At 45.1% G+C, this 14,912-nt stretch overlaps 4 protein-coding genes across 5 annotated transcripts; 2 read left to right on the top strand and 2 right to left on the bottom strand.

Annotated features, from left to right (window-relative positions):
- Window positions 1-449: 449 nt before the first annotated feature.
- LOC108019443 (uncharacterized) lies at window positions 450-4,070 on the bottom strand. Its single transcript, XM_017087268.4, has 6 exons — window positions 3,807-4,070; window positions 3,553-3,736; window positions 2,151-3,495; window positions 1,798-2,002; window positions 1,567-1,739; window positions 450-1,504 (listed from the first exon to the last, which is right to left on the bottom strand). The coding sequence occupies exons 1-6, from the start codon at window positions 3,928-3,930 to the stop codon at window positions 614-616; spliced, it is 2,922 nt and encodes a 973-aa protein (XP_016942757.4). The 5' UTR covers window positions 3,931-4,070; the 3' UTR covers window positions 450-613.
- A 1,041-nt stretch (window positions 4,071-5,111) lies between these two features.
- Tbc1d22 (TBC1 domain family member 22) lies at window positions 5,112-8,166 on the top strand. 2 transcript variants are annotated; one of them, XM_070996838.1, is made up of 6 exons: window positions 5,112-5,520; window positions 5,583-5,778; window positions 6,402-6,660; window positions 6,711-7,242; window positions 7,619-7,842; window positions 7,909-8,166. In XM_070996838.1, exons 1-6 carry the CDS (start codon window positions 5,172-5,174, stop codon window positions 8,041-8,043), a joined length of 1,695 nt encoding a protein of 564 aa, XP_070852939.1. In that variant the 5' UTR covers window positions 5,112-5,171; the 3' UTR covers window positions 8,044-8,166. The 2 variants fall into 2 exon arrangements, with proteins under 2 accessions (XP_070852939.1, XP_036672662.1); XM_036816767.3 differs by having other exon boundaries at window positions 5,115-5,520; window positions 6,492-6,660.
- On the bottom strand, window positions 8,068-11,079 carry Sec15 (exocyst complex component Sec15). Its single transcript, XM_017085960.4, has 3 exons — window positions 10,920-11,079; window positions 9,734-10,851; window positions 8,068-9,674 (listed from the first exon to the last, which is right to left on the bottom strand). The coding sequence occupies exons 1-3, from the start codon at window positions 10,993-10,995 to the stop codon at window positions 8,568-8,570; spliced, it is 2,301 nt and encodes a 766-aa protein (XP_016941449.2). The 5' UTR covers window positions 10,996-11,079; the 3' UTR covers window positions 8,068-8,567.
- A 790-nt stretch (window positions 11,080-11,869) lies between these two features.
- On the top strand, window positions 11,870-14,604 carry rtet (major facilitator superfamily domain-containing protein rtet). Its single transcript, XM_036816875.3, has 6 exons — window positions 11,870-12,454; window positions 13,020-13,361; window positions 13,425-13,498; window positions 13,778-13,953; window positions 14,009-14,314; window positions 14,373-14,604. Exons 1-6 carry the CDS (start codon window positions 12,026-12,028, stop codon window positions 14,462-14,464), a joined length of 1,419 nt encoding a protein of 472 aa, XP_036672770.3. The 5' UTR covers window positions 11,870-12,025; the 3' UTR covers window positions 14,465-14,604.
- The last annotated feature ends 308 nt before the right edge of the window (window positions 14,605-14,912 follow it).

The following is a 14,912-nucleotide window of genomic DNA, read 5'->3' as shown; positions in this document are numbered from 1 at the left end:
AATATCAAATACATCGATAATTTTTGAGTTGATAATTATATCGTGATATCTTTTTACACGATATATCGCTATTTTTTGAAAATATTTTGTTTTATATTTATTTTTACTTTGAATCCAACCAGCAGCCCACCAGGAGTATGAGCAATTTTTGCGCCGCTGTCAGCAGTTGGGATTTTTTCTTACAAATTAAAAGGTGCCCTCTTTTAAAAACTTCTAGTTTCGTACCACCGAAAGTATCGATAGGAGCCGTCTCACACCCCTGTCGGCATGTGCCACCACTAACAGAAAACCAAAACAAACACAACCGGAAAAGTGTGCCCAGCTCACCCATAATTTAAAATGGTAAAAAAAAGTTTGAAAAATATGAATCGCAATTTCAAACTGATTTTTTAAAAAATTGGTTAAAAAGCTCCTAGCTCCTACATACATTTCCAACCACAACCCTGCTCTTCTTTCATTACATTTTCTTTATTTTTCGACTGCGGGAGCGGAATAAAATCTCATTTCATGTGCAACACTAACATAGTTATCAAAAATATTTTCTATTTCAAGGAAAAACACTTTAAGCTTACTTCACAGAGGGGGTTTGACTTGCAATCGGATTAGCCCGGAACTAGTAACAGTCCGAAATCATGTTCTCATCGTCGCGCTTTAACGCACCGAGGATATCGTCCAGCAGGGAGGTGAAATTCTCCTTGCACTCGAACCACTCCTGGTGTTGCTTGACCAACTGGTCCAGGTCGATGGACTTCAGTTCCTCGAAGAACTGCCGCAACGGCACCGCGAACTGCTTGTAGTAGAACTCATCGATGTGTCGCTTCTCCGCCGTTTCCGCCTCGTCGTTTATCTGCATCTGGGTCTCAAACGCCTTCTCCAAAAGCTGGGCATCTTGCGAGTTCAGAATGGACTCGATGACCTCGTCCGCTTCGGTGGGGTTGACTGGTGATTGTGGAATTGGAGTTGGATGGGCTTTAGAAGGGAAACTGAATGTCGGACGATCGCTGTCCAAAAGCGGCGACCTCATCTCGATCTCGTCCATTATGCCCTTGTAGCGCTCGAACTTTTCCGTCATTATCTTGACACCCTTAATGAGGAACTCTAGCACTTCCATTGAAGTCTCCTCCCGCAGACACTTGAGTAGGATGCCAAAATATCCGTACTGCTGGACACCGCCAAATACTTTGGCAATGCTAGTCTGGATCTCTTTCTCCGTCAGTGTGACGATCTTCTTCTGCTCCTTTGAGAAGGTCACCGTGGGAAAAGAGCCGTCGATCATGCCCTGGTTGCTGAACTGACGGTAAAACTCCCGGCGCCAGAAATTCAGCGCATTCAGCTTCACCTCCGTGTGATGATCTCCGACTACACAGTAGTTGAGGGTTGAAAAGAGCGTGTTCTTATACTTCTCGTGGATTTTGCGGTGCTCGTAGATCTTCATCAGAGTGATGACGGCCTCGGCTCGCACAATATCATCGTTCTCACGGTACATCACATACAGAAGATGGTCCTGAGGAGATTTAAATGGGTTAAGATTATAAATAGGCAAGTTTTATAAGTCGAGTTACATACCACAAGATCGAGTTGGCTAAGTCCATTTTCCCACAACAGGTTTATGGAGACCATTTGTGATAGACATTTGAAAGCAGAGGCTCTGACGTAGACTTCCGAATCATTCTTAGCCATTTCGTATACTATAGGCGGTATCTTCGAGTCGATTAGAAACCGTTGAAAGGCGGGAAACTCTGTAGCAAAAAGGGGTCATTAAAGAAAGTCAATGCCTGATAATAATAACATGCTTACTGATGCGGGAGATACTAGCTATAGAGGTGGTGAGCTCCAACGTTGTGTCACGCACCTCCCACATCGTGTCGTGCATTCGCTTTACGATAATGGGACCCAGGCAGACCAACGCGGAGCCCTGCAAGTTGTCCACTAACAGAGCCATGTTTGGAGAAAGAAAGTGCTCCACTGCCAGCTGGACGAGCTTCAGCGCCTGGACAGTGCACTGAAAATATATATGAAACACAAATTAGCGAGGAAGACTCCAATTTGTATTTGTATCTAGTTGCGAAATTGATAACTACTAAATAAAAATTAGTTTTAATAAAAATGCATCCGTGAGTTTTAAACTCCAAGTAACTATTTCGACTCACCCTGGCATCCATGTTTGTGTTCTCTAGGACAAAGGCCAGACAATTCACGAGGCCAATAGTCTCCACCGACTCCTTCCACGTGATCTTGAAGCGTTCGATAAGGGTGCGCAGACCCACCATGACTGAGTGCAGAACCTTTGGATCGTTAACAACCTGCTCGGTGCCGCGCGGATACATTTCCAAGTACGAGCTGCCCGCGCTGCTCACGCTGTGGCAGTCATCCTGGGCGTTGTTCGTAATGACACTCAGGGCCACTGCTTCTCGGAGCACGTAGAGCAGAGCCTGGCACACAGTTACCGCCTGCTCCCGGTCGAGAACATTCTCCAGGGCCAGCAGGCTGTGAATGCATTTGTTGGCCAGCCCGGCAGTCACAAGACCCACCGCCATGCCGTCCGCCGAAAAGAAGGTATCCCGCATGGTGTAACAAAGTCGGAGGGTCTGTTCGCAGGAGATCTCCAGCAACTTCACGACATAGGCGTCGAAAAGCTCCACCTTGTTCTCCTCGTCAGCAATCTTCTGGGCATACTTCATGGAGAAAAGCAACGGCAGCATGTGAAAGCAAATAAGCTGGTTCTCGAAAGTCACCCGCTCTTGTTGGATGACAATTTCCTTGGGTGCCCGAGGTCCCAGCTTTTTCCACAACACATGGTTTAGTTCCGCCAACTTAACAAAGCTCTCGCCGTCTTTGCGGGTGATGAAGAATTTCATGAGATTGAAGAACGCCAATCCGAACTCGGTGAACTCCTCCGGGGGCTCGGTGGCATCCGGATTCAGCAACTTTTCGTGCATCAGCAGGGCAAAGTTGTAGCTGCTCAGCGTGGTGAAGATCTTCTCAATGAAGTATGGATTGTGAGTCATATCGATAAGCTTCCAAATGGTTATCTCGAATTCATGATACTCTTTGAGCAGGGCAATCAGACTGGTGCGTTCTTCGTGCACCAGCGTCTGCTGCAGGATGTAGGAGAGCAGGTCCAGGGTGGCGGAGATCTTGTGCAGCAGTTCGTTGTCGTCCACCTTGATGTGGATGCGCTCCTCGCTGTCGGAGTTCTTGTACAGATTGTCGTGGATCGGTTTCATGATCTCGGCGAGAATCTCCAGAGTGACGGCCTTGTCATGCAGCTTGTCGCAGGACTTGTACAGCATATTGAAAAGAACCTGCCGGGCCTCCCGCACCACGTACAGGGTATGATCGTTGTTGGAGTACTGGATGAGCAGGGTCCAGATGCGGTGCATTCGCAGGAATGCCAGTCCCATGCTGTAAACGGTGATGGACTTCATTAGGCGAATGCCACCCAGCTTTACCGAGGGACTGAAGTTGTGCTCCCCCTGCAGGAGTTTAACAGCTCTGAAAGGGAAAGATTGAGCTTAGGGATTACGGATCTCTTTTCCCTAGGCCCCTTACCTGTTTACTATATCCAGTTCCCGCAGCCGCACAATCATCCACTCGTTGTTCGCCAGATAGCTGGTCAGATTCAGCATAAAAGACACCACCTTCGGGTGGATCTTGTTGAAGTCCTCGGTCACCGCAGTGATGCATCTGTCCACCCAGTCCACCACAAATGGGGCCTGCAGCACAAACGCGTTCTCTGCGGAGGGACAGAAATCAATGGGGGATTAGAAGATAGATAGCAGGCCCAGCACGATTTGAAAACTTACCCTTGGCCTGCAAGTGCGTGAGGAGCTTCTCAAAGTAAACATTGTTGGTAGTGGAAAAGTTCTCGCGCAAAAATATGTCAAATATCGGGCGCAGGCGCGACAGCACCTCTTCTTGCTTCTGCATCTTGCTGGTTCCACACTGACTGCCTGTCTAGCGATTCCCCTGTAGCATAGTTTTGGAGCTTGCAATTGTACCACCGAATAATGAAATCGTTTGATTGCGGGTTCTTATCACGCCAAAAAGACACTTGTTTTGCATTTGGAGTGACCGTGCGTGGGTGCCCTCGAAATGGAAACCCGCTAGGGTTGCCAAGGAGGCAAATAAAATCTGGAGAAGAAGTCACGGATTGAATGTAGTATAAGTCTTTTGGGGGTGTCACGAAAATCTATTCGACAAAAACTTGTGTTGATGCTTTCATAAATTTCGTACAACCGATATCGTTTCCACAAACACTATTTTAATAAAAAAAACAATTGTTTATAAAATTGTTGTCAAAAACTTATTCATCGGGATGAATCAGCCTCAGGGCGCAGCCCACAAGACTTTTACGTTGCTAGCCGTTCATTTTATTTTTTTCTTTGAAATCTGAAAACTTTTTAAATACAACTTTTTATTATAATTTATAATTATATATACTCTGCATCGTCGCGGCAAACCGGGAACTTTTCGCATCAGAGACAGAGACCTTTGGCACCTTTTTTGGGCATTGGCATATAATTCAGAAACACTTAACAACAAAACACAAAAAAATGAGAAGAGAAAAAAACGAATAAAAAGTTCCGTTTTTGCCCTCTGCATTCTTTCGTCATTTCCGTGTTGAGATTCCAGATTTATGATTTTTATAAATAAAATGGATTTATTTTATGTGTTTGGTTGAGTTGTTGTGTCGGTCTAAGTGCTTCATAAAGCGATCTAATTTTAGGTTTCAAGGTTTCAAAATTTTAAGTTTCCCCTTTCTCAAATTATTTTTTACCTTATGCACTTTGCTTCCTCATTGAGGTCTAAAATTGGTCACAAAAATTTTGCTCCCATTAAATGTTCTTAGAAATTTGCTTTTTGGTTGGGATCTTCGATTTTTTGAAGTTTGTGGGCGTGGCAACATTTTTTTAAAGTCAATCGATAGGTATTGAGGAGAACAATGTACACTGCACTAAATGACTGAAGCAAGAGTTATTTACCGTTTCACGGGTCGGTTTCGCCCTTGTCACTGGGTTGGGAGCCTGTTACACCCCAGATCACACCGTGTTCGCATCACTGCCAAAAAAACGCCGTGCGGTGACAACGGCCGAAGCGGCGAGGGTCACACTGTTTTTGATGCAAAATAAAATAATGACGCTGATCGAATCGGACTTAGGGGACGTATAATGGATAATAATGTAGAGCAAGCAGCAGCAAAGAGCCAAACAGCCGATTCCACAACAGCGGGAGCACTAGGAGGACCAGGAGCAGGGACGCCCAGCGCGAACTCCTCGACCTTTTGGAAAAACAGCGGACGTCGGGTGCCCGGACGACCCAGTCCCAAGCGGGAGCTCGAAAAGTCCGTAGGCGCTGGGGTAGCGGGCGGACGAGGCGCTGCCCCCGGAACTGGCATGGTGTCCACATTCACCGAGTACCAGAAGTCGGTGAGCGATGCCTGGGACATGGGCGACGATGAGTTCTGCATCATCAGCAGCACGGAGGCGGCAGCAGCGGCGGCCGCTGGAGCCGGCGGTGGTAATGGCTCTACCACTAGGATGACTTCCCTCTACTCACATTGCTGGTTTGCTCCTCCACAGATACAGCTCGCTTTTCCCGGCAAGTGTCCCAGACGGTGGCGCTCAACGTAATCGAGACGCACTCGCGGAGCAACCAAAACCACCTCGCATCCCGGCCAGGCAGCGAATGTGGCGCAGATTCAATACCGGCCAGCAGGAGCTCAACGGACGACGGCAAGGAAGACCGCAGATCGCTGCCGGACAGCAATGAGAACAGGTAAGCGGCGCCAACTCAACGGGGAAGTCGAAAAGAAAGTTGAACCCAGCGCCCGCAGTTGTGCAAACAAGTCAGGGGTGGAGCGGTGCAAACCCGCATTCCACCTAGGTTACTCGGTGATGTAAGCCAAGTAGGAGCAGATCTTGAAGAAAAATGCGTAGGCTCAACTTTTCTTTTAGATAATTTAAAAACAAATTTAAAAAATCGTACACATAAATTCGGAAAAATATTTGTTTCCAATTTATATGGTACTAACAAGATGATAGTAGTGTAATCATTGTAACAACATTGTATCCAAGAATAGGAATTTTGATGATAGACATAAGTTGAAAACGGATTATTGTATATAAGAGAGTTATCCGTGACTAAGAACAAAATATTTTAATTTGTAACAAGAATGACACAGGTATTTTGGAGAGCCACAGACATTTGGAATTTGTAGGGTTCAATTTCAACTGAATTTGGTTGAAAGAGATCTCTGTGTCAATCCGGTATATGTTCTTTTCCACCAAGGTGTTACCAATTCTTCATTATCATTTTCCATGTTTTAACAAGTGTTAACCGCGTTGCTCGGTTACCGCTCCTGAATCATTTCACTTCCTTAACTGATAGCCACTCCCCAGCCCTTCCCTCAGAGCCATGTCAAGAAACGCAGAACCAAGACCGCAAGAAAGCAAGCCCCCGGTGGTTAGTAATCGAGGTTGTATTTTCAGATCGCGATTGAGGAACTATCCAGGAAGACCGCAACTGCAGAAGATCAGTTCAAACTGCCAGGACAGCGAGTACGAGACGAAAATTGAGAAGTTTCAGGTGGTGCTAGACTCGCCTCAACTGGATTTGGTGGCTCTCAAGAAGATCAGTTGGTCTGGCGTGCCGCGAAAGGTGAGAATCTAACGATTAATCTGGCCATAATCCTAACACCCCCACCATAGATGCGCGCGGTAAGCTGGCGACTCCTTTCCAAATATCTTCCGCCCTCAAGCGAACGGAGGATGGCGGTGCTAGAGAGCAAGCGGCAGGGATATCAGGACCTTAGGCACAACTACTTCCGGGTGGACAGCCAGGATGAGACGCAGCAGGACACATACCGCCAGATCCACATCGATGTGCCACGCATGAATCCCCAGATTCCGCTCTTCCAGCAGCAGCTCGTTCAGGAGATGTTCGAGCGCATTCTCTTCATCTGGGCCATTCGCCATCCTGCCTCCGGCTACGTGCAGGGCATCAACGACCTGGTCACGCCCTTCTTCATCGTCTTTCTGCAGGAGGCCCTAACGCCGAGTACGGATCTCGAGAAGTATGACATGTCCACGCTGCCCGAGGAGACTCGAAACATCATCGAAGCGGACTCCTTTTGGTGTCTATCCAAGTTTCTCGACTGCATCCAGGATAACTACATCTTTGCCCAGCTGGGCATACAAGAAAAGGTTAACCAACTCAAGGATCTGATACAACGCATTGACGGTGAGTGTCTTTGGCAGGAGATGGACGCTCCATCAAGATATCTTTTACATTAAATGTAAAAAAGTTCAAAAAAAATATATTGTTCTTGTGATAAGATAATTGGGAAAGCTATAGGCAGATAAAAGCCTCAGTTTGTTGCCTCTGATGATCTTGTCAAAAGAGCTGAAGAAGCAATTAAATTATATATACATATTTGCATTTCCTGTTTTGCTTAATAATATTTTCGTTTCAATTATTCGTTGTAAATATTCAATGACACGTATACCAGCAAGTGATAAAAATGATTACCAGATAGGGGATACACAACCGCTTCTATAATTGCCCTTCAACCTTTAATGGCCGAATAATGATAATTACATTTAATTCGCATTTTCAGTGAATTTACACCGTCACCTACAGGCGCATGGCGTCGACTACTTGCAATTCTCATTTCGCTGGATGAACAATCTGCTTACACGCGAGCTGCCGCTGCACTGCACCATCCGGCTGTGGGACACATATCTGGCGGAGTCTGACGGGTTTGCCCTGTTCCATTTGTACGTGTGCGCGGCATTCCTGCTCCACTGGAAGGAGCAGCTGATGCAACAGAACGATTTCCAGGTACGTCATTCATAAAATTCATCGTCCAAACATCTACTGACTAAGGATATCTTCCGCCGTACTCAGGGTCTCATGTTGCTGCTACAAAATCTGCCAACACACAACTGGTCCGATCGCCAAATCAACGTTCTGCTCGCCGAGGCATTCCGCCTGAAGTTCACGTATGCGGATGCGCCAAAGCATCTGGAGACGAAGAGTTGACAAAAGCAACACAAACAACGCATATACGTAACTTAGAAGTTAGTTTAATACGATTTGCGGAATATACCTACACAATACACGTACGCTACATACATCTAATAATTATATACAATTTGTTATTTAGACGTTCCTCTCCGTTTGTTTTCATTTCTTTGTCGTTTTCGTTTTGTATTTATCAACAATCCGTACGTAGGCAATTGCTAAAGTTCTGCGCTTTTTGTACATAAGAATCAAAATTCGAAATACAATTTTACACGTTCAACGCGTCGAGCAGTTTCAATTGAAATTTGTCTTTTATAAAAACAAATCGAATCAAAAGTAAATGAGAACTAAATACTTTTTCCATGTGAAAACTCAAATTAGCATAATCAATAAAGACGAAAAAGCTATAGAAGTGAGGGTTATACGATTACAACAGTGGGAATTCTTGGGCAAAACAGTTGGAATAAGGTGAAGTGTAAATTAAATTCTTTAAAGCACATTTTTACTGTGGGTAATAAGCTCTAACTAACATCCTTCTTATCCTAGTTTTGTCGATCAGCAATGTGCCTCAGCTGTTTGAGCACCGTCTCCAGCAACTTCTTCTTGTCGTTCTTTCGCACCAGCGAGAAAATGGGCTTCTTATCCGCCTCGCGAATCTTCTCCAGTATCACAATGATGGACTGCGGCTGCACCAGGTGGTAGCGATTCTCCTGTTTTCCATAGTCATGGAAATATGTGCTCCACTCCTCTAGAATGAGGAGGTCCAGCAGCTGTCGGTTGCGCAGGAAATACTTGCTCAGTTCTCCCTCCTTCAGACCAGGCACCGGTTCCGAAGCCGCGAAGAATTCGCACTGCATCAGATCAAGGTTGATTTGTGTTAGCGCCCCGGTTGAAATCTGCTTCACGTCCTCGTCATACATGATCGAGTAGATCTTGTCTGCAATGTGTTCAAAGGTCCGCCGGCAGGCAGCCTGTGCGATGTGGGGCAGCTTGAAGGCAAAGCTGTCGAAGGTGCTCTTTAGGTACGAAATCATGTCCGTAATGAAGGCGGAGGCGATGCCAGGTGGTTCCACGAGCAGCCAGTCATAGGCACTTAGCTCGAAGAACTCGTCTATCTTCGAGCAGATGCGCAGGCCCACCTGTTTCTCGGCATCCTGTCGAGCTACGTGGAACATGGCCGAAGGTGTCTGCGATACACTCCTCTCCGTGTTCGTCATGTGGCAGACGAACTCATCCAAGAAAGGTCCCGCTTTTTCCAAGTACTGTGTGTCGATGATGATCTGGATGAGCTGTGTCAGCGTAATGCTCGGCTGGCGGAACACCACCGAAAGACAGCCGCTGAAACTCCTCGTCAGCAGCAGGTTGGCCGCCTTGCGCACCATGGCGGCCACCTCGTTGGGCGACAGGGTCAGCTCCTCCGCGAACTTCATGCAGGCGTACATGAACTCCTTGGCCTGGTGATAGACTTCTGGCACCATGCGAGAGAAGGGGAATTTTTTCGGAAACGGAGCGTTCTCCAGCTGTTCCGAGTGGAAGGGGAATCGCTCGATGATACCTTCATACTCCTCCACGCTCTGCACAACCATTGGTAGGAACTGCTCCTTGTCAAGGATTTCGCGAAAGACATGCACCCAACGTTGCAATAAAACCTGTCAATTAAAGGAGGGTTAGTTGGATATTCAAATAATTTTATATTTTTAGCACTGACCTCATTATAATGATCCCGCATGTTGTGCAGCAGTTCCCAGAGGATGCTCACTGTGTAGCCGTAGCATTTAAACGTGTTGATGGACAGCATAATCAGGTTCTTGATGCGCAGCAGTATATTGGGATCAGTGCAGGACGAAGAACTCATGCTGATCTCATTAACAAACTTGGTCAGCGAGTTGGACCACAGATCCTCCAGATAACTGCTCGTTACCACGTCGCCCGCAGTGTTCTTCACGTGATCCTCCACCACAAAGAAGCCAACGATGGCACAAATGTAGGTCTTGTATGCCTCCAAGTTATCATGCATGTTGGGCGGCGGTTGGAGCACCAGTTTGGCCTGATCTCTACGCTGCTGGCGGTAGTCTTTCTCGAAGTACTCGCGCTGCCCCAGCACCATGTAGATGTGCAGGCAGCGGTAGATGGGAGAGAAGTCGATGAGGTCCTGGGCACTAACATTCGCGCCATCATCATCGCCACCAGCGCCAGCTCCGCTCGCCCCACCTCTGTTTACCTGCTGCATGTGCTCGGCGATGATGGCGTTAATGTCTCGCTTCTGGAGCTGCTTGGTGTGCGTGATCGCCAGCTCACCGATGCGCGGAGAGAACTTCCGGATGTTCTCCAGGAACTCCCGGAAATCCAAGGCGGAGGATCGACGAATGTTTTCCTTGATGATGGGTATCTGTATCTGCATTTGGGTGGCGAAGCGGTAGTTGTGCGCCTTCAAGCGCGTTAAGTGTTCCGCCTCCAGGGTCTCCAGAGTTCTAAGCGCCTGGTAGTACTGCTTATTCTTGGCCTGCTGCGTGAACTTCATGTAGCACTCCAGTGCGGGCAGGCAGGACTTGAGGGCCTCGATGGCACTGGCCAAGTTGGACTCGATTTGTCGGGCCCGCACCAGATCATTGCCCTGCTGGATGAGGGAGGCGCTGATCTGGCGAAGGGAGGTGTCCAGCGAGTGCACCTCTTTGTGCAGTTGCTGGGCCTGCGTCCGCACCTGCAGCAGCTCCTGGATGGAATCGATGAAGCCCTGGTAGTACAGATTGCATATCCGCTCGATCTCCTTGTCATGACTGCGAATCCGCTGCTCCAGCTGGTCGCCAATCTGCTTGGTGTTGTTTCCTGAGGGGAAAAATTGCAATGGAATGGGCGTAAACAAAGTTGAGAAAAGTGCTTGTATCGCCAGTTACCCTCTAGAATCGAACGAAATGTGGGTCCCCAGTAGTCATCCACCGCCTCTATGTCTTGCACGGTCACTTTGGACATTTTAAGACCCTCTTTTTGCCTGCTTTTGTAGGAATTTTTGCAGAAGTTTAATCAACAAATATTTTTTGCCGAGCGATATGTAATATATCGAATATTTTCGGAACTCTATCGAGTTTGTTGTTTCGATACCAGTCTTGTTATCGATAACTTGGCGGCTAATTTTTATTTAAAATTTTTCTTTACCGTTAAGGTTAAACTTTTCCACGCCGTATCCTGAAAAAATTTTAATCACTATAAAAATTTTACTCATTTTATTCTTTTACTAATACTTTTTTCTTCAGTGCAAAATAATAAACACTGCGATGATAGCGAAAACATGTTTTATAAAAACCTGTTGATACTCTTGGGAATTTTACTAAAATTTAACGAAATTTGAGAATATTTTTTAAATGGAACTTGACATTGAATCGGCTGCACAAAATGCGAGCTCACATAACATAATATTTCTATTTTACAATATTATCTTTGATTTATGACACTTGTTCCTTTTGTACCAAACGATTTGCTACAACCTTTTGTGAAAAGTTTATTAAAAAAGCATATGTTTAACGCACATCCATTTTTATAGTCGCTAGTAACGAATTTTATTTCAATTAATTTTCAAATACTTAATGCAACATTAGACGAATTTTAATTATAGCGAGTTCAAGCTTTGTAATAGACCCACAAAGCGACCGATATAATTAGATTTCTTTCAGTGGATTATAACAATAAATAAATAAAATTTAGATAAACCCCATTAGCTTGTAAGTAAAATGTGTATATCAATTTGGCGCCTATTTTCAAATAATTACACCCCCATGCACGTTCAAGCAACAGGTTGTAATGCATGTCTGATCGTTGCAGGCCCCCTACTATCAGCTGTTGCTTTTTCAACTTTCACTTTGGCTGGCGGTTTTTGGAGCCATTCGCTTCTTGAGAGGGCCAAAAGCTGTCGGGGGAGTTGAAGTCGCGTTGCTACAGTTATGTTTTAGTAAGACCCGTACACGCACGCAATCACTGCAGAAGTTAACACCCAAAATCCGACACAATGGCCGCCCTACGGAGTCGCCACAATGGAAGCCTCGAAGTGGAAAAGGAAACTCACAGCAGCAACCACAACAATAACAAGCCGGAAAAGGAATCATCAAAGAAAGAAAACGCGGAGAAGAGCGACCCCATGATATACATCATTTTCGTATCGTTACTCTTCGACTTGCTGGCCTTCACCATTATTCTTCCACTGCTGCCGTCGCTACTGGAGTATTATCGCCAGAATGATAGTTCCGGGCTGTATGCCGTGCTCACGGATCGGGTGCGTTGGTTCCAGCAGCTCCTGGGCGCACCGGAGCGCTACATATCGGTGCTATTCGGAGGCTTCCTCGGTTCCATGTTCAGCTTCCTGCAGTTCGTGGCCAGTCCGATTGTCGGAGGACTCTCGGATTACTATGGCCGGAAGCCTGTCCTGCTGGTCTGTGCGGTGAGTAATCTTAGTTCTTATTGGTTTCATCTGAATATGTGTTTTAATTTATGTCAGTTTTCAAAAAAAGCTGCAATGATTTACAATACCTAATTAAATTTACATAGATGTTTACACTACTCTATAATTATATTCTTACTTATCTACAGTTGTTGTGGTTTAATCAGCACAAAAAAAAATATAAATGTTTAAAATTGTAGGTCTTATCCGAGCCAAAACCTTATATATGCATACTTCTATATTGTATGTTTTATCAGAACCAAAAAAGAGTAAAAATTTATTTAAATTCCATGTCTTATCGGAACTAAAACTAAAACATAAATAGTTCCAAACTTTATGTGTTATCCGAACCAAAACAAAGTATAAATACTTCAAAATTGTATGTATTATCCGAACCAAAACAAAGTATAATTTCTTTCAAAACTATGTCTATCTTATAAAAACCCATTCAAGAGAACTTTGTATTACAACTTGAAATTGAACCTTTCTCATTAGATACATATCTGAATTTTACTACCCTTTTTTTGTAAAAGCTTCTAATTTACTTCTCTTATCCTATCCCCAGTCTGGCATTGCGCTATCCTATCTGATCTGGGCCTGCTCCAGCAACTTTGCCCTGTTCGTCTTGGCCCGCTTTGTGGGCGGCATCAGCAAGGGCAACATATCGCTGTGCATGTCTGTGATCACGGATGTGTCCAGTGTTAAGACCCGCGGACGCGGCATGGCCCTGGTGGGCGTGGCTTTCTCGCTGGGATTCATCGTGGGACCAATGATTGGAGCCCTATTTGCCATATTCTCTGATAAAAGTGGCGGCGCCTGGTTTGTGCTTCCCTCTCTGCTGGCTTTTGGCCTGGCAATTGGAGATCTTCTGGTTCTGGCTTGCTGCCTGCGTGAAACCTTGCCCAAGGTGGGTTTGTTCAAAGTAACTATCCTATAGTAACCCATAATTCATTGTTTGACATTTTCGCAGGAGAAACGTGTGAAGGAGATCTCATCTGCACTGTCATACGGCCTGCAATTGCTCAACTTCTCGGCCATATTTAGGTAATTCATTGTTTTAATTAGCATATCGCGAAAACCAGTCGTGTGATCAAACTGAAATCGTCACTCGCTGGGAACTGCTAGCTACCCGGACTTGCCTGACTGGTTTGACGGACACAATTATCGTGCCGGGTACTCAGACACGTTTGTTTGATAGACTTATCAGTTGGGAAACGGTGGTAATGCTTTTGATTAAAAGTAGTTACAGGGAAGGGTGTCCATTTATCTACGATTATGCCTAAATTAACCAATCTAATTTCGACATAATTCTTGTATTATCAGATTTGCTGCCATCAAAAATGTTCCCAAGAAAGACATTGAGGCTCTACGATCCGTAGGCCTGATATACTTCTTGTACCTCTTTCTGTACTCCGGCTTGGAGTTCACCGTAACATTTCTGATGTACCACAAATTTGGCTACACTTCCATGGATCAGGCCAAGATGTTTTTAACCACAGGTATGGATAGTGTAATATTATGTTTTCCCAATTAAAATGCTGTGATACTTTGCAGGTGTTATAATGACATTGCTGCAGGGATCGGTTGTCCGCCGCTTGCCCGAGGCGAAGATCAAAAGCTATGCCATCTTTAGTCTCTACCTGATTGTACCTGCCTTTGTATTAGTCGGCCTGGCCGAGGGCAGTAGAATGCTCTACGCCGGCATGACCCTATTCGCAATCTCCACCGCCTTCGCAGTCACCTGTCTGACCACGCTGGTATCCAAGTATGGAAACGATGACCAGAAGGGTTCAGTACTGGGCATATTCCGCTCCCTGGGAGCTCTGGCTCGTGCTCTGGGTCCCGTGGTGGGCTGCATTGGTAAGCAGAGGCTCTTTTCCTACGATCCTATCCCTTCTGATACCATGCATTCTTTCAGCTTTCTGGTGCGTGGGCTCAAGGATCACCTACATAGCCGGCGGACTCCTGCTCATTTATCCAGCCTTCGCCTTGCAACGCGCTCGCATTTAAGTGCAATAAGAACAAAGTTTATTTATCACTCTAGAGATCAACGCAAGTATTAGCTGCACATTATACTTAATTTATTGTTTTTATATAACAAGTATTTTATATTAAAATAAACACTTTTATACTCTGTTTTATAAACATAATTGTATTTTATTTAAACTTGGAAGTTGCAGGGAGCATCGTCTGCATTGTACTTTAAAAAAAACCTTAGACTGGCAAAACAGGGGTTCAAGATATCAACTATCAATTTAAAAATACGATTATATTTAAACATTCATACTTTCTTTTTTCCAAATTTTGTTTTTGTTGTTCAATAATTCTTTGAATTTAAACTTTAAAAATATGGATAAAAAATAATCAATAATCAAAAATAATCAAGTGTTAACAAAAATGTCCTATACGAGTTATAAATTAATTTATAAGAGCCCCTTACTTGATTAGTTAATTTTGT

This window comes from Drosophila suzukii, chromosome 3 (assembly GCF_043229965.1).
Source record: "Drosophila suzukii chromosome 3, CBGP_Dsuzu_IsoJpt1.0, whole genome shotgun sequence".
NCBI lineage: Eukaryota > Metazoa > Arthropoda > Insecta > Diptera > Drosophilidae > Drosophila > Drosophila suzukii.
The sequence above is the reverse complement of the archived record's forward strand: the minus strand, read 5'-3'. Positions and strand labels throughout refer to the sequence as shown.